The following is a 19,526-nucleotide window of genomic DNA, read 5'->3' on the forward strand; positions in this document are numbered from 1 at the left end:
GAAGCGAAAATACCCACAGATTTACGTTACGTTTCTTTAAAAAAAAACTTGAAGCGAAAATTCCCACAGATTGAAGTTAAATTCCATTTTTATAAAAAGCGAAGCGAAAATCTCCACAGATTGACGCTAAATTCCTTTTTTTTTTAAAAAACGAAGCGAAAATCTCCACAGATTGACGCTACATCACTTTTTTTTGAAAAAGCGAAGCGAAAATTCTCTCAGTTTGACTATACATTCCTTTTTTTATAAAAAACGAAGCGAAAATACCCACAGATTTACGCTACGTTTCTTTAAAAAAAACTTGAAGCGAAAATTCCCACAGATTGAGGTTAAATTCCATTTTTATAAAAAGCGAAGCGAAAATTTCCACAGATTGACGCTAAATTCCTTTTTTTTAAAAAAAACGAAGCGAAAATCTCCACAGATTGACGCTACATTACTTTTTTTTGAAAAGGCGAAGCGAAAATTCTCTCAGTTTGACTATACATTCCTTTTTTTATAAAAAACGAAGCGAAAATACCCACAGATTTACGCTACGTTTCTTTAAAAAAAAACTTGAAGCGAAAATTCCCACAGATTGAAGTTAAATTCCATTTTTATAAAAAGCGAAGCGAAAATCTCCACAGATTGACGCTAAATTCCTTTTTTTTTTAAAAAAACGAAGCGAAAATCTCCACAGATTGACGCTACATTACTTTTTTTTGAAAAAGCGAAGCGAAAATTCTCTCAGTTTGACTATACATTCCTTTTTTTATAAAAAACGAAGCGAAAATACCCACAGATTTACGCTACGTTTCTTTAAAAAAAAACTTGAAGCGAAAATTCCCACAGATTGAAGTTAAATTCCATTTTTATAAAAAGCGAAGCGAAAATCTCCACAGATTGACGCTAAATTCCTTTTTTTTTTTAAAAACGAAGCGAAAATCTCCACAGATTGACGCTAAATTCCTTTTTTTTAAAAAAGCGAAGCGAAAATTTCCACAGTTTGACTATACATTTCTTTTTTTATCAAAAATGAAGCGAAAATACCCACAGATTTACGCTACGTTTCTTTAAAAAAAAACTTGAAGCGAAAATTCCCACAGATTGAAGTTAAATTCCATTTTTATAAAAAGCGAAGCGAAAATCTCCACAGATTGACGCTAAATTCCTTTTTTTTAAAAAAAAACGAAGCGAAAATCTCCACAGATTGACGCTACATTACTTTTTTTTGAAAAAGCGAAGCGAAATTCCTTTTTTTTTATTGTTCAGATTGACGTTACGTTTCCGTTTTTCGAATCGAAAACTCCCACTAATTCACGCTGAATTCCTGTCTTCACAGGTCGACGCTACATTCTTGTTTTTAAGACAACGAATTGAAAGTCTCGATACCAAAAGTTAATGGTCCAATTAAATAACAAATTTGTTGGAATTAATTTCACACCTAGAAATAAAAATACGCTATACAATTAAGAGATTTACCTGTGCGATCGATCTCAAATCCAAAAATTGCAAAACCTTTTCGGCTTCCCTCGTATCGTCGAACAATCTCTTCTGCCTATGCGCCGGTACTGGTTTTGCGGATTCCCATGTTTCCATCCAGATATTATTTTCAGCGATGAGCATTCTCGAACTTAAATGTCCCACTTTTTGACCCCACTGATCCAATTCGTCTTCTTCTATCCAATCGGCAGGTGAATACCATCTTATAAAGTCCTCGACTACGGCTCCAGGATTGGCTGCTTTGAAGGATTCCATATCGGAAAGTAACGAAGCGCTCATCAATCTGGCTCTTATTTCTGTTGCTTCCGCGTTTGAACCGAGGTTAAGGAGAAAATCGGAATGTTCTTGCACTTGGTCTTCAGTTTTCAGTGCCTATTAGAAAACAACATTTGAAATTTCGGGAATTATAGGAATTGGAATATTTAGATATAATGTAATGAACTTGGAGGTGGTTTAACGATGACAAATACTATCCAGGAAGAACAGATGTTCGAAATAAGGAAGGATCATATCACAAAATTGTATATTTTGATATTTTAGATTGTGTCAGAATGAGTATTGAAGAAATATTTCCAAAAAAAGACGTTTTACAGAATTGCTTTGTTTGGACTCCAAAAAGTTGGACTCGCCACGGAATTTCTGAACCGTCTAGAATTGTTGCTGTTGATAGAGCTGCGACATAAGGACAGAGTTCACTGAGAACTACGGAGGCAGATGCAGTGACGGGATCCAATCGAAGAAACTCTAAAAACAGATAATATTAAATATGAAAAGATTGAACCAGACACGACAAAAGTGAAGCAGAAAATATCAACAAAGATAACTTGAAGAGTCCATGATTTTGAAATGATGAAGGCTGATTCCCTTGCCTTGTAGTTATGGCCTAAAAATTCTCCTTTGAAAACAGTTTGAAACAAATTTTTGAAAGCGAATTAAACCAAATGTAGAAAACAAAAGTCCAGCAGATGAAGCAATACCTGAAGCTGCCGAACAAGGTCTATTATAACTCCGTTCAAGATTATTTCTCAAAGAGTTTCACCATATTCAAGACCTTGTTCTCGTTGTTCCTGGCTCAATACGTTCAAATCAAATATATTAGCCAAATAGTGGACTGGAGACATTGTCATTTGAAATCTTTTTACCAAGTAATATCTATCAGAGTCAGAGCAATTTCAATTTTCCTCAAGGAAGGTAATAAAGTCTTTGCATTCGCTCATAGTACAGTTGTCTTTCTGAGTCAGTTTCTACCGGGAGTATATACATAATAAGTTACAACTTAAGATAATGATCAATCGTTGTTTTGAATTATACATGAGTCAACAAAATCGTTGCTTGCTTGACTGGTGAACAATCCGGCGTATACACTAGGTCAATAGCTTCTCTAATACATGGGTCAGAAGATGGATCAGCTCATATAGATGAACAGAGACGAAATTAAAAGAATAACAAGGTGCCAGAGGATATTCCAGACCAGCAGAGAACCAAACAACAACCAATGTTGTAATGGATTAACGGTTCGGATAGTTTACTATCGAGAACAAATGTTATGATTCACCTGTTCCTGCGTTACGGGAATATACAGAGTGTTTCCGGTTTTCAACAATTTCAAATTTCCACATTTGCACAATCTTCCGACGGGTTGATTCCATAGAGATTGTTTCTCTTTACTTTTCTCTTCGGGAGGTTTTTCGGACGAACAATCGTAGAATTCGTCATCTGTGGACGAGTCTTCTGCTGATTCGTACATGGGTTGTTGGGCGTTTTCTCTCGTTATTTTCCTTTCTATGCAATGATTCAACATTTGAAGTTTTTGATGCAGCAAACACGTTCTTACGTCTAAACCTGGAGATAATCTATAATGAAATAAAATGTGTGAATATTACAACCAGGATATCATGTACGACGGTTATACAGAAAGAAATAAACGTTTGTTTGACGCCGCTAGGCTCGTGCTGATAGAAAATTCATTTAGCTGAGATTAAAGTAATCAGAATTGTATGATAAATAAATTTCATGGTTTGTTACTGAATAATTTGTTCGACAATCGTGTGGAAGAGTGAAATTATAGTTATTTAGAGAGAGTAACTGTTTAGTTCAAATCATTACTTAATTTCATCGTATTAATTCAATATATTTTGTTCTACAGTGTGTCTCAAAATAGTAATTAATGTCATGCCGAGCTAAACCTTTTGAAATTGAAATACAATATTTAGAGGATGTAGAGACGGACGATTTAGACAAATTGGGGTTTATATCATATCATCTTTTGATTTCTCACAGAAACATGAAATGAACATCGCGTGACATAAACGTTTTATCAAGCAAATACACCCATACAATATAATTTTTAAAGAAAACTTACCAAAGGGGTACAAATATATTTTGTAGCGGAAATATAAAAAGTTTTTTCCAACCACGACTTGCAAACAATTTCAGCTTTAGTTGTGTTCAATCTAAGCAAAATATATGTGAAATGTATTACCTATAAGGGCTCTCTACATTCCAAGGAACGCTGGATCAACCGCTTAAGTAATTATATAAAACTCAAGCTGTTAACTGGTACCTTAAGCATATTCTGTCTAGGCATGGGTACTTTCAGTCCCCGGAATGTCCAACTTGCAGCAGAGCAGATGAATTTTTTTTTAAGCCCAAATTTGAGATATACCGACATGAACTGAAGGCCACGCTGGTTCAAGGCATCACATCAAAGACATTGGTCGAAGCAATGCTTAGCTCTAAAAAAAAATGGAAACTTCGACGCGAAGAGCGAAGTTGGATGCTGAGACGCTATGCATCAGCATCGATTGGGATACGCAGGGAAAGTAATCAAGAAGAAAAACCAAATTATCTAATGCCTTCCTCGCGAAATAATACTTGGAGGCTCATAGGAGACATGAGTGGAATTGGTTTCATTTAAAACTAGCTTTAAATTTCTGACAATATTGGCTGGCAGTTTAGGCTGGTAGAGGTTTCTCCTCCTCCACGCGGATTCGCGTTTCCTTGGTCACTTTTTATAGGTGTAAAGGTTTTTTTAGAACCTATTTAACTGGTAACAGTTTGCAAATGCACACAGCATTAGACCGGTGGAAAAAATAACGTCGAGCAAAGATAATTTGATTGTGGAGCGCCTATATATACACAATACATATTATTATTGAGTCAAAAGGAGTGGGAGGACAATTTATTCTTTTATATTTGTTTATACAGGTGCATAATATTTGATTATTAATCGATGCTTGAACATCTAGAAGTGTGTATACTAAAATTCAATTGGTAGTAAGAATATAAAAAGGCTTTTAGAAAATTCTTTATCACACGCACCCCCATTCGAATAAAACTACCATGTGGCATTAATTTTAAAATTTGGAAATCGTTTTTGGCACGGCAACTAAGTATTACTGGGTAGCGTATTGATAATAATATTTAACCTTTTCACTGATAATATTACTTTATCAATATTATCAATATCAACTGATTATGTTAGTCAGTTGCAACAGTCAAATGCTGAAAATATTGTAACCGACTTTAGGAATGGTCGACAAGCACAGAAAATTCGTTTAGACCTTCTAAAATGGAGCAAAGCATGAAAAGCTTCCGGCCCGACTACAGAAGGGCGTCGCAGTGATAAGGTTGAGGAGAATTGTAATACCGCAAGTGAATAAAAAACTTATGCGGTTTCGGAGAATCAGACACTCTTTATAGAAATTGATTAATGGTTTTTACTTACATTAAAACAATTGAAAATAATATAAAATAAGTGTTTTTTCATTAAACGGAACGTCTATGTTAAGTATAATATGTTATTTAGCAAAGTAGAGCGAAAATGTGTTTAAGGAGTTTTCCCAGCTTTATTTGCATGACGTTTTTCCCACACTACCAACGCATTGTTCTCGAGATTTAATAATGATATATTATTGTCGCAAATATAATACATATAAGTACTTACTCATTAGACATCGTAAATACATAAAAATTAACACAAAAAATAAAATTAGGAAAGGTAATAGGTAAGATTATTCATGAGGGAATCGATGATATTGATCCAATATTAAAAAAAGTAACCAACCTCAATATGCGTCATAGAAATATGTCAGATCTCCGAATTCATTTCCGAAAATGGTCAAAGTAATAAATTTCTAAAATAAAGATTGTCCAGATGCGCCGCAAGAAAATCGTTATTAAATTTTGGGTGACAACCCAAATCAAAAACAGAATCGAGGCTGTTTACGGTGACTTATGTCCATTATTTTCAATATTAAAAAGTTGTTTCGTTGGGGATGAGAGCCATACAAGATGACCCACGTAGGTGAGCTTCTCTGACGATGACTATTGTAGAAAACGTTAAATTAGTAAAAGAAACTGTTCTAAGTTACCGGTGCCTAAAAATAAAAGAAATTGCAGCACAGACTTTTTACTATAATTCCAAATTCAAAGGAGATACTATGTAGTGACGTCGGAAAGAATCTGTGTCAAAAATCATCGCGAAAAACACCAAAAAAATGAATGACATTAACGAATCAAATACAATCCCGAACGCGGTATATAACTCTGACTTGGTAAGGTAGTTGCGTCAAAAAATTATTGATAAAACCGCGGCTAAATCAGCGCTTGCTTCATGACAAACTCCAGTCCACAACCACTTGGATTTCCAATGCTACTTGTCGGGAAAGTGGGTTTACAGAGATTGATCACTCACAGTACAGACCTGAGCCGGCACTATCCGATTATTTTTTGTTCGCAAAACTGAAGGCTGACTTAAGGGGTGAAATATTTAGATTTAAAGAAAAATGAATGCTGATACATTTCATCACTTCACCAGAAAAAAGTCACGTAATAAAACGGTAGTTGATACTTTTTCCAATAGTCGAAGCTGTAAAGAACTTGTGAAGTTGCCCTGGTTCTTAATGACGCCCTTACTTGGAGTCCAATCCAACCAAGGCAATATCCGCAAGAAATTTCTAACGTTAACGAATGCCGTAATTTATATTGAATTATGACCTTAATAAACCATTTGAAGCTAAAAGTTGGGGCTTGTGAAGCTGCCCTGGTTCTTAATGACGCCTTTACTTCGAGTCTTCTTTTTGTGACAAGGAGCTAACCTCATGAAGTACCGAGTTCCTTCACTTTTATTAATTTTAAACAGACATGATGATAATAATCAAAAAGTTGAAGATTGAAAGCTTCAAATAGATAATTTTGTGATTCAACCAAAGGCAATATCCGCAAGAAATTTCTAACATTAACGAATGCCGTAATTTATATTGAATTATGACCTTAATAAACCATTTGAAGCTAAAAGTTGGGGCTTGTGAAGCTGCCCTGGTTCTTAATGACGCCTTTACTTCGAGTCTTTTTTTGTGACAAGGAGCTAACCTCATGAAGTACCGAGTTCCTTCACTTTTATTAATTTTAAACAGACATGATGATAATAATCAAAAAGTTGAAGATTGAAAGCTTCAAATAGATAATTTTGTGATTCAACCAAAGGCAATATCCGCAAGAAATTTCTAACGTTAACGAATGCCGTAATTTATATTGAATTATGACCTTAATAAACCATTTGAAGCTAAAAGTTGGGGCTTGTGAAGCTGCCCTGGTTCTTAATGACGCCTTTACTTCGAGTCTTTTTTTGTGACAAGGAGCTAACCTCATGAAGTACCGAGTTCCTTCACTTTTATTAATTTTAAACAGACATGATGATAATAATCAAAAAGTTGAAGATTGAAAGCTTCAAATAGATAATTTTGTGATTCAACCAAAGGCAATATCCGCAAGAAATTTCTAACGTTAACGAATGCCGTAATTTATATTGAATTATAACCTTAATAAACCATTTGAAGCTAAAAGTTGGGGCTTGTGAAGCTGCCCTGGTTCTTAATGACGCCTTTACTTCGAGTCTTTTTTTGTGACAAGAAGCTAACCTCATGAAGTACCGAGTTCCTTCACTTTTGTTAATTTTAAACAGACATGGTGATAATAATCAAAAAGTTGAATATTGAAAGCTTCAAATAGGTAATTTTGTGATTCAACCAAAGGCAATATCCGCAAGAAATTTCTAACGTTAACGAATGCAGTAATTTATATTGAATTATAACCTTAATAAACCATTTGAAGCTAAAAGTTGGGGCTTGTGAAGCTGCCCTGGTTCTTAATGGCGCCTTTACTCGAGTATTTTTTTTGTGACAAGGAGCTAACCTCATGAAGTACCGAGTTCCTTCACTTTTATTAATTTTAAACAGACATGATGATAATAATCAAAAAGTTGAAGATTGAAAGCTTCAAATAGATAATTTTGTGATTCAACCAAAGGCAATATCCGCAAGAAATTTCTAACGTTAACGAATGCCGTAATTTATATTGAATTATAACCTTAATAAACCATTTGAAGCTAAAAGTTGGGGCTTGTGAAGCTGCCCTGGTTCTTAATGGCGCCTTTACTCGAGTATTTTTTTTGTGACAAGGAGCTAACCTCATGAAGTACCGAGTTCCTTCACTTTTATTAATTTTAAACAGACATGATGATAATAATCAAAAAGTTGAAGATTGAAAGCTTCAAATAGATAATTTTGTGATTCAACCAAAGGCAATATCCGCAAGAAATTTCTAACGTTAACGAATGCCGTAATTTATATTGAATTATAACCTTAATAAACCATTTGAAGCTAAAAGTTGGGGCTTGTGAAGCTGCCCTGGTTCTTAATGACGCCTTTACTTCGAGTATTTTTTTTGTGACAAGGAGCTAACCTCATGAAGTACCGAGTTCCTTCACTTTTATTAATTTTAAACAGACATGATGATAATAATCAAAAAGTTGAAGATTGAAAGCTTCAAATAGATAATTTTGTGATTCAACCAAAGGCAATATCCGCAAGAAATTTCTAACGTTAACGAATGCCGTAATTTATATTGAATTATAACCTTAATAAACCATTTGAAGCTAAAAGTTGGGGCTTGTGAAGCTGCCCTGGTTCTTAATGGCGCCTTTACTCGAGTATTTTTTTTGTGACAAGGAGCTAACCTCATGAAGTACCGAGTTCCTTCACTTTTATTAATTTTAAACAGACATGATGATAATAATCAAAAAGTTGAAGATTGAAAGCTTCAAATAGATAATTTTGTGATTCAACCAAAGGCAATATCCGCAAGAAATTTCTAACGTTAACGAATGCCGTAATTTATATTGAATTATGACCTTAATAAACCATTTGAAGCTAAAAGTTGGGGCTTGTGAAGCTGCCCTGGTTCTTAATGACGCCTTTACTTCGAGTATTTTTTTTGTGACAAGGAGCTAACCTCATGAAGTACCGAGTTCCTTCACTTTTATTAATTTTAAACAGACATGATGATAATAATCAAAAAGTTGAAGATTGAAAGCTTCAAATAGATAATTTTGTGATTCAACCAAAGGCAATATCCGCAAGAAATTTCTAACGTTAACGAATGCCGTAATTTATATTGAATTATGACCTTAATAAACCATTTGAAGCTAAAAGTTGGGGCTTGTGAAGCTGCCCTGGTTCTTAATGACGCCTTTACTTCGAGTCTTTTTTTTTTGTGTGTGTTTAAAGAAAATGCTTGTCTTCGCATATGTAATATCGTCAAATATACTGGAAAAAAGAGGCTGGTGCAAACTGAATATCCACCTCACTCGCCAGATATTATTCTTCTAGACTTTTTTCCATTCACATGACTTAAACTCGCTCGAAGAGGAGAAAGATCGTATGGTATTTTTGACGTCAAACGAAATTTCAAAAAAAAAATACTTTTAAGAAAGTCTACAAGACGTCTTTCTAATTCTTTTCTAATTGCCCCAGATAATTGAGGCTTGAGTGAATTTCCTCGAATGAATCTATGAATTTCGAGCAAATTCTTTATTTATAGTGATTGTTTCTTCTTGAAAAACAAAATCAATAACTCTAATCGAATATAAACGCCGATAATTAATTTATCAAGGCCGGAACTAAACTTATAGCGGTAAATATTTCTATCATGTCATCATTATCATCAATACCATCAACTAGCGGTAATATTATTAATTGTACAGTCTGTTTCGAACTTTAACAATGATATCGGAATAAACAGATGATTATGAAATCATAATAATAACAGATAGAAAAGAAATGTTTAACCGTTATTTCAATGAAAATAACTGGTTTTCTGGCTATGTATTACGTGAATTTATCAAGATTTCTCTAGGGGAATTAAGTGACATCGTCCTATCGGGATACGAATGTTGACAAGAGAATTGCATGAGTTTTAAACTGATTTCAGCCTTTTTAGGCATCATCAGCATCATGTACAGCAAACTAAAGTAAATAAGATAGGTTATTTTGGGCGTTATGTGGTCTTTCTATTCCTAATAAACATGATATCGAATTGGAAATACGCGATTTTCCACAGAGTAAGTTCCTTTGGGTCATATTAACAAAAAGTGTACAGATAAAGAGAAAATGTTTATTGTACAAAAATCTACAACTATGGCACTAATTTCCTACATAACTTTGTAGGCTTTTATATGTTTTCAATCACGTGTCAACATGTTCTTTTAGCTCTTCTTCATCGTGTAAGCGTCGACCGCCAAGGAAAGATTTTAGGTGTAATCAGAGACGTGCGATGTCCGGAGGATTATCAAACGCTTCCCAGCTAAATTCTTTTAGAGTTTTTTAAGACGTTTGCACTGTGAAGTCAGGTATTATCATTAAGTGTCAAGATAAGATACTCAAATTTCATTCCCAGAGGAAACAAATCATCACCATCTTCCTTGTAGCATGTCAAAAACTGAAATGCAATTCCTATATAATATTGTATTGTCCAGTAAGTGTTTTAGGTAATTTTGCTCAAATTCTATACCAGAACCACTAAGTATAAACTTACCTTTCATCATCTAATCATTGAATCACCCATTTTGTCAATGAACTACATCCAGCATTTAGTCCGAACCCTCCACAGAATTCTGGCGTGGGAAAGATTTGATTCCAAAGGGGATGTTGCAGAAATTGCAATGCAATCATTTTTTGGTATCCACGCTTAAACGTTGAGTTGAAACGAATCAACTATTCAAATACATAATAAATATTTTGATTATGAGGAACGTATCCAAACAATTAAATTGTAAAATTTGTTGGTGCGGTATAATCAAGTTATAAAACAAACTAACCAAAACTTGAGCAACTTTTGATGGTTTCGAGAATATACAAAACTTGACACATTCCAAACCGCTATTAATTTTTAACCAATTTACACAATGCCCTTCTAATATTAATCGTAGCATTAAATTGGCAAGAAAATTAATCGGTTCGATTTAATTGCAAAATAATTGATGAATACTTTCATGGAAGAAAAAACCATTAATTAGATTTACGAAACATTACTTTTAATGGTCTATATATCTTATCTATTTTAGATAAAGATTGAAGCCAATTATACTAAAACGCACGTTATTGGTTTGAAAAAATTTTCTACCGATATATCTTCAATCTACAGACAACCTTTCAAAAGAGAAGTGTCCATGTTCAAATTTGAACAACACCAAAGTGCCACAATTAAAAAATTTATAATTCTAATACGAATTAATAATATATGAAATTTGTTTGAAGTAACTGAAATAATAAAACTTAAGTTTTGAGATATGGCAACACTGATTTGAATATGTCAAATCTGACATCGACATAATGAAATTCAAACAACACGAAAACGGAATTCAATCGTGATTTTTTTTGAAGGTTCTACACGACGTGGATTAAACCGACCGACCAACTCGCTTCGACATCGTGTTTCGTTGGTTTTTCGAAATCAATCATGGTCCCACATAGCTAAAGAATGAATTTCGTGAAGGTCGTTCAAAATATTGTGCCAGAAAACAGCGATAACGTGACATTGAGGCATACTTGATTTGAGACTGTCAAAAAGATTTGTTGCGTTGGTTCAGTTCTATCGAATTTGATCTATTTGACTGAAGTTCTGAAGGAAATGAATCATTTCTAAATAGTGTAATCTCACAAATCATTCCAATAAATTCGTTGTTCATAGAATTATCGAATTCCAAACAAAACGGAACGTTCGCAAACGTATACACAGATCGAAATAAAAATAAAGGACTTGTTCAGTATTTTTCCCCAGTAAAGCGGACTCTAAAAAGAAATGACAACGTGTAAGGTCAAGGTGGAGGATCGTGTATTCTATTCGTACATATACGCCGATGGCATGATGCAAAATAGAACTAAACGACTCGTGAAAACCTCACCTATAAATTTTTTAACGGGTTTATTCGAATTCAGTCAGAATTACAAGATATAATCTGACAATGATACATCCGGGAGTTATCAGTTTTTTAATGTTGAACATACTACACTACATCAACACCGTCTGACGCACTTTTCGATAACAAACTTATTGTTTGTAATTGCAGATGATGCAGTAATAAACATTTACTGAATTTTGTACAATGATTCGAATGAAACCACAAAATGACGCCACTAAAGTCTTGTTCGATACGAGAGCTGCTACTTAACTTTTGGCATGCGAATGTGTCAAATCTGACATTGACATAATAAAGTTTGACATTTGTAATGGTGAACGTACTCAGAACTTTCGATTGTTTCGCTGGTTTTTCGAATTAAATTGTGTTGGCACTTCGCTACAGGAAAAGTTTTATGAAGGTCGTACAAATTCGGCTGCTGTGCCAGAAAACATCGATGCTGTGCATAAACTGATATTACAGGATCGTCATGTGACATACTGTGAGATTGAGGCATGATTGAGCATTAGTTCCACTTGGATACATTCAATATTGCGTGACGAATTGGTTGTCGAAAAGATTTCTTCGAGTTGGATACCGGTGTGATTAAATGCTGAAAATAGTCAATCCACAAAACTAGTTTGCTCACGAAACACTTCGAAACAAATGGTTGTCTGAAACCAAACGCAGAAGACGAATCAGTCCTTGATTGGTAATCAGTTCTCGTAGATCAAAAATAAATTGAGAGTCCAATGTTTTTCTACACCTGAGAAGCGGTTGAAGCGTTCAAATCACATGTTTTGGAGGTACCTCTATCGGAATGGAAAAAATGCTTCGACAATTTCCATTCGTCGATTTGAAAGCTTCGACTGGCGTTCTTCATTTCATCAAGAGACGAAATTTGTTCTATTCTTTCTTAATCGAATCTTGTTCAACCTAACAGCAAATAGTTTTGGTTTCCTTTTCACAGTTAAGTTCGAATCATCTACAAATAAGCTTCGCTATATATCTTTGCCATCTTTTTGATGCCAATATCGAAGAAACTCGAACAGCTATACTCGTTGTTGTATTTTTGACCTTCAAGTGCTCCTTTTAGTGGTCCAAGGATGTGGTAGTCGCAGAGTAATAAGTCCGGGCTGTGAGTAGGATAATCTGGTATCTCCCTCTCCACGTTTGATATTTTATCGAGCGTAAGACGCGTGGTATGAGGGCGCGCGATATCCCAAGGAAGAATCGCTGGAATACTCCTTCGTTTCAAGCTATCACCAAGTTTAACGGGTGTTTTACAGCCTTTATGGAAAATCAACATACAGCACTCCAGCGGTCTCAGAATACAGTACACATAATCTTGCTTCTGGATCTGGTTGTCTTTGATTTAACTAGCGCTCCTTCTTCCTCCACTCTTAGATGACACTTTGCTTTCGGGAGTGTAATAGTCTACGCATGTCTGTTTAAAAACTGCACCCGTTTCAGTCATGAATTTTTGCTTGAAGTTTGGGAATCCGTCGAACAATATTGAAGGTATTCGTGGATACAGACAGCTGAACTTTTTTGAATAGTCATCGTACGGTTCTACGCGTCAAATATTATCTGGTGTGGAGCTGGTTTGCGGCCATCTTCGAACGCTTTGGCTTAAATACAGCAAACCTACCCAGGCACGCACCAATTGATTTCGTATACTGCCTTGATGCCAGTTAAAGTATTTAAATTAAGTCGCAAGGATCCTTGGATCAAACCACATGTCGTTCTGTTCGATTGTGACGTTTTTCAGAACCATTTTGGGATACATATTTTGCCCATATCTTCTACATTCGTGATATGGGCAATTAACAACATATAAATACGCAAATATTTTTTGTAGAGCTGTGTTGTGCGGTGAATTTTGAAATTTTATTGCCAACTGTACACTTTGGGCACTCGTGCATTTCAAATTATCGATATAACCTGGAAAATTAATTTAGATGGTTCTAGTTTATTAAAACGAAATGTTAATGCTTCTCGCGCAAAAAGAATGGACCATAACTGATAATTAGATAAGTTTTATACCACAGCAATACGAGGTGTATGAGAAATTTTAAATTTGAGGGTATTTACATCCTTAATACAAAATTTTATCGAGTCGACCGTGACCTTATTTATACTCTAGACAAGCCTAGCATGAAGTTTGCCTTGAAAGGTTCTTTACGTTGTAAAAAAGCGATGAACGGTTAACGTGAAATTTCCACGTAACACGAACTGTCGTCAAATGACAGCTACAAACTCAATTTTTCATTATTTCCAGAAAAATATTCACAACGAATCACTTATATGATTGCCAACCAAAAACTTAATGTCGAAAATTGATAAGTGTTGACATATTATAATGAAGGTATGTGATTCCTTGGATGAAAACCTGTACTACGTGGTTCTACAGGCATCAGTGGAATACATCTCGTTTTTCTATTAAAAACTTGTACCGGCGATTTATTTGATTCAATTTGTTCTAAAATTATGTACTAGATACTCCAATTTTATTATTGTTTCTTAAAAAAACAATCAGTAACAGGTTCGATAATAAAAATGAGAAAATGAGAGAATGGAAAAACAAGTTTCTGTCGTCGATTCTTGAAAAGGTGAACGACCATGTATCCTCCCGTTCTAAAGTCAACTGAAACGAACTTATTGAATACCTCGAGTCAATGGCGGAGTCACGGATGGGTCACGGTCGAAATCAACTATAGAATATTTCTAATAATTTAAACGAATCCCTCGTAGTCTCAAAATATCATACAAGAAGAAGTACAGCCCATCGTATTCTAATGTTTACTTTTTTGAGACTTCTAACTATCTCATTTGGATTGAAATTTGTGCCTCCGCAAGAATTTTGCCGTACATCTGAATAAATAGTAATCTAACGGTGCAAGGTCTGGAGTAAATGCTGGATGTGATAAAAGTTCAATACCACCAAGTTCTTCGACCTTATTGTCATTGTCTTTAGGATATTTCTCATCAGCTGTTCATTATATACGTCGGCATTGATATCTCGACCACCTGGTATTATTTCGAGGTACATTAAACCTTCATAATGCCACTAAGGCATTCCTTGGTAATTGTCCTTGGAAAATTCGTGACTTTTCCCGATAAAATTGAGTTTTCTTAGCATTACAAACGAAAAATTCAGTTTCTAAGGTTACGGGAAAGGATCAAATTTTCATTGCAACACCCTTTATACAAACTGCTTCAGTTGAAGTTCTAACCTTGCTATTTCTTGTTTTATTTCTTAACAACTTTATCTGTGTGCGAGAAAAAAAAAAAATCGAAACAGACGCCAGTGAATTATAATTGCCGAACGACATGTGATGCTCACCTGTTTTTTTATTCAATACGCGCATGCCCTTCCTAACCTACTTGTAAGTTACACTTTCGATTTGAGGTTAATTTTCGATTTATATCGTCCGGATATCGACAACAAACGATCGAAATTCTTTAGATCATATTGCGTTGTAAATTATTCATGATTTATTTTGTGTATACAGAGTTATTCGTAAGTTAAAAAAACTCCAGAAAAGTAGAATTTTATAGATATTAATAAACTAGTGAATGTAAAAATATAAACAGAATAATTATTACGTCAAGAAAAAACTGATTTCAAAAATGTTGAAATTGATTGATAAAGGTTAGAAGTAAAAACAAAAAAAGTTGGTGAAGTTAAGAGGCTAACAAATAGATGGGGCTACTAGGATCTCGAATCTATATGATTTTCGGTTAGCCATAACCTTCAAAAGATCAATTTGACAGCTGTCATACTACAAATATGTGAGTTACAGCATTTCGAACGAAGCATTTTGTCAATTTGAAAAAATAAATAGAAAGGGATTTAGTGTGTACGTATTTCGATAAAAAAACACTGTTCTAGGCAAGTTTTAGCTTAATATATATTATTCAGACGTTGTTCAAGCCTACGAACATTTTAGTCTACCTCTTAAGGTACGCATGCATTAAAAATTATCCTGAAGAAGGTAGACCTGAACATAATAGTGGAATGGACAGCCAGATAACTCGATTTAGCTCTACTACACTTTTCTATGGGACTTTTCAACATCCGCAGCTTATTTTAGCAAATGAACACTAGAAAAGTGGGTAGATAAGGAACAAATAATAATATACAGGGTTCGAAACAAGTAAGGATACTCTTGGGAACCTATAATTAAAAATATGTTGAATGAAAGAGAAGTTCGTTGCGGTTTTTCTTTTTATTGGAAAGTTATGGATATTTTTGTGTTATGGTAGTGGAAAATACTATGATTTTCCTCTGCAGAGCAATTTATTGAATATACCAGCCTAAGTTTTAAAATATTTATCATCGAGTTGATTTTGTAACAGTGAAGAAGAGGATTTACGAGTTTTGATTTCAATGTCTAGTAAATATCAACTATGTGATTAAGAGTCTTGTCTTGATGCTTAAACGAATACTGAAGACGCTAGGCCCAGCCGAGGATCCAAAGTGTGGATACGTAGAAAACGAAACATCTATCCACGTTGTCTCAAAGTTTGAGATCTTCAGGAACCTCATTGTCGGAAATTTTTAAGCTGACACAATTTAATAAAATTTTTAAAGATAGCGAGAGAAACAGAAGCTTTCTAAAACCTAATAACACCAGAGAATATACAGATACAGGATGTTTAAATAAAATGTATTGGGATGTGAATATTAATAAGCAATTTTCATTATAGAAATTTCGCTTTAATATACGTGAAACGAGCTCATTACGTCCATTTACGGTTACAGTTAACGTTATTAAGAAATCTTTACCGTTCTATATAAAATCTTTCTCTTCATGTACCAATATATAATTTTCACGATTAATTAATAACGTTTTATGCAATAATTTGACACACTTATCTACACACCTTTTATACGCGATTTGATCATGAGTCATTTTAATATCAGTAACACCGAAACATATTTCTAATATATACAGTATTGAAAAAAATAAACATCTGATGGTGGTCTATTTGGTACCAAAACCTTCTACATATCACGACCATCTTCATTCCACTGTTGATTAATTGAGCGTATACCAAAGGGATTGTTCAAAGGTCAGTGAAGGAAAATTTCACGCCAAAACGATGCTGATTACCTTTTTTGATAATCAAGGTAATCATCCATAAGGGAAAACTTAGATAACGAAGATGATCGCTGCATGGAAATTTTATTAAACATTTTCGCATGGTCTAGAACGCACAGAAGGTTTTTTTGTTTAATAGGATTTTCTCTTTCGCAAAAACAGTATCGTGAAAAATTTCCTAGAAAACACAAACTCATTGCTACGATCCAAAATCGTTTTAAAAGGAAAGAAATTTAACGATACTGTTGAAACTAGTTTTATAATTAGTTGGAAAATAGTAAAAACATTATTTGTGACACAGTTAATTCGTAATTTTTGAGTCTAGAAAAGAAGACACAGTTTGAGGTCAGGTCTTGTTGAAGAATTTGTACAAAGTGACCAGTTGTAAGTTCAAGTAAACAAAAAATATTTATAAGCAATAAAAACTTTTATTGTTTTTTGATACCGTATGAATTGGAGAATTATTTGGAAAAGATGATCTTATCCAAATGATGATCGTTACGTTGCTGGCACTCTTCTAAACGGGAACGAAGATTGGCGATAACACGTCGACACAAAGCTCATGATATTGCTGCCATTTCTGACCTGATGTTTTCCTTCAATTGGGTTAGGTTCGTTGGATTATTTTGATAAACCTTACTTTCAAGGTATCCCCATACAAAATAGTCGAGCGGGCTAAGATCGGGGCTTCTGGGAGGCCAGTTGATGTTACCCCTTCGAAAAATTACTTTATTAAGGAATAATTCATCCACAACTTCCATCGAGGTATGGCAAGTGGCCCCATCTTGCTGGAACCACGTTCTTGAGTTGAAACCTGCAAACTCCTGCAACTCTGGGACCAAAAAATTTGGCAACATATCGCAATAACGGTCACTATTCACATTGATTGCTCGGCCTCGTTGATCTTCATGAAAATAAGGACCAATAATTTCTTTAGCAGACATAGCGGCCCAAACAACGACCTTTGGGCTGTGCAGGGGTCGTTCATGCTTTCCTCTCGGATTCTCGACTGCCCAGTACCGAGAAGTCTGCTTATTAACACGTCCATTCAGGTGAAAATTTGCTTCGTCGCTGAACAGTATGTTTTCAAAGTTGTTAAATCACTGCATCATTTCGTTCGCAAAATTCAATCGATTAGCATAGTCCGTATCCTTCAATTCTTGAACCAATTGAATTTTAATTGAATCAAATGTAAGGACGATTTTTTGATGTTTAACGCTTGGCTTCGCTTTCGGATGGATAAAGATGGATTTCGACGAACCGACGCCTCAACTTCTTCAATTGTTTCTTCATCGCGAACTGAACGAGGGCGACCAGAGTTTCGAATTTTAACTGTCGCACCTGTATTCTCGAACATCCTGATCCATTTAATAATGCTCGTCACTGAGCGTGGCGTGGCGTGTACGATATTCCGCACGATACAGACGTTGAGTAGTCACTATTGAATCACCGTTACGATAAAACGCTCGTACACAAAATGCGCGATGCGTCCCCTAGTACAATTCCATCGTGACCAAAACTCCACAAAATGGCGGGCGCCACGAACTCCTTTCATCGCTCCGTTTCGAATTTGGCGCGAAAACAAATACCCGATACTCTTTTTGGACACCTTGTAGTTACAGAGGGAATAACAACTTTGCAGACTTTTCAGGTAAAAAGATGCCGAGATGCTGGGTTTTCTCTATCCAGTTTTATAGAGCAAAACATTAGAAATATGGTCCTTAAAAGAATAATAAAAGAAGTTAAAGTAAACATAACAAAATGTATTGCTCCAAGACATCCTGCAAAACGGAATATTAGGAAACTAGAAAAAAAAACGTACATTTTGGCTTATGAATATTAAAACCTGGTTGAACAAACCTCCCCTCAAGTTTTTCACGATGTTGCCGTATTTGAATCCAACACATAAACGTGTTCACGAATCTTTAATGACTCTGTGTAACGTACTAAGACCTTATATGAAAAGTTTTACTATTTAATTGAATAATAATATCAATAATAAATATAATAACGAAAATATTCTAGTTAATTCGCAGATGGTATACCTCGGATTTCAATTCTGACAAAGGCGTTATGATACTAATGATAATAACGGCGTTAATCAATTCATACACTATCACTGTGTCACAAGCACCAAGTAACAGGTTCTTCTTTACCACAATAACTATTTGTGGAACAGTTATTTTTACGGTACAACGGCCAACAAATACATATATGAATCGAATCGAGATGTGTTACGTAAGTCGTTGCGTAGATATCAAAAATTTATTTTATCCTAGACTATAGTTTATAAAAAATTTCTTTTATACTAGAGGAAATATTCAAATTATTATGCTGCACCGTGAATTTCAAACGGGAGAATGGAAATTATCGATTATTATACTTGAAATTTGAAAATTTTAACGTCTAGCTGCTGTGCATTGACTGACTCAATAACACTTTTTGAAATTAGTTCATGATGTTGTTCAAATGAATAAAAATAAATATAAAATTGAATCTTCCTGACCGGAAACACTACAATAGCCCTTTATCTAGTCATTTCCGTCATCCCAGCAGAAGAAAAAGAAAAAAATTGTGTTTTATACAAAGGTTGATACTTTTGTATGCATTTGGTGCCAAACGACGGATCAATTCGATGTTTTGACTGTTCAAAAGAGTTTTTGTTTGAGCTGATTTCTGTGGTAGCTCGCATTGTAGTT

At 34.6% G+C, this 19,526-nt stretch overlaps 1 protein-coding gene across 1 annotated transcript in view; it reads right to left on the bottom strand.

Annotated features, from left to right (window-relative positions):
• Window positions 1-19,526, bottom strand: part of LOC130441644 (rab3 GTPase-activating protein catalytic subunit) — a 57,045-nt gene that overhangs the window by 5,439 nt on the left and 32,080 nt on the right. The window contains exons 4-5 of the mRNA XM_056775419.1: window positions 3,038-3,335; window positions 1,462-1,854 (exon numbers count right to left, since the gene is read on the bottom strand). Of these exons, the coding sequence (XP_056631397.1) occupies window positions 1,462-1,854; window positions 3,038-3,335 (691 nt within the window). The remainder of the gene's footprint in view (window positions 1-1,461; window positions 1,855-3,037; window positions 3,336-19,526) is intronic.

Source organism: Diorhabda sublineata, chromosome 3 (genome assembly GCF_026230105.1).
Source record: "Diorhabda sublineata isolate icDioSubl1.1 chromosome 3, icDioSubl1.1, whole genome shotgun sequence".
NCBI classification, from domain to species: domain Eukaryota; kingdom Metazoa; phylum Arthropoda; class Insecta; order Coleoptera; family Chrysomelidae; genus Diorhabda; species Diorhabda sublineata.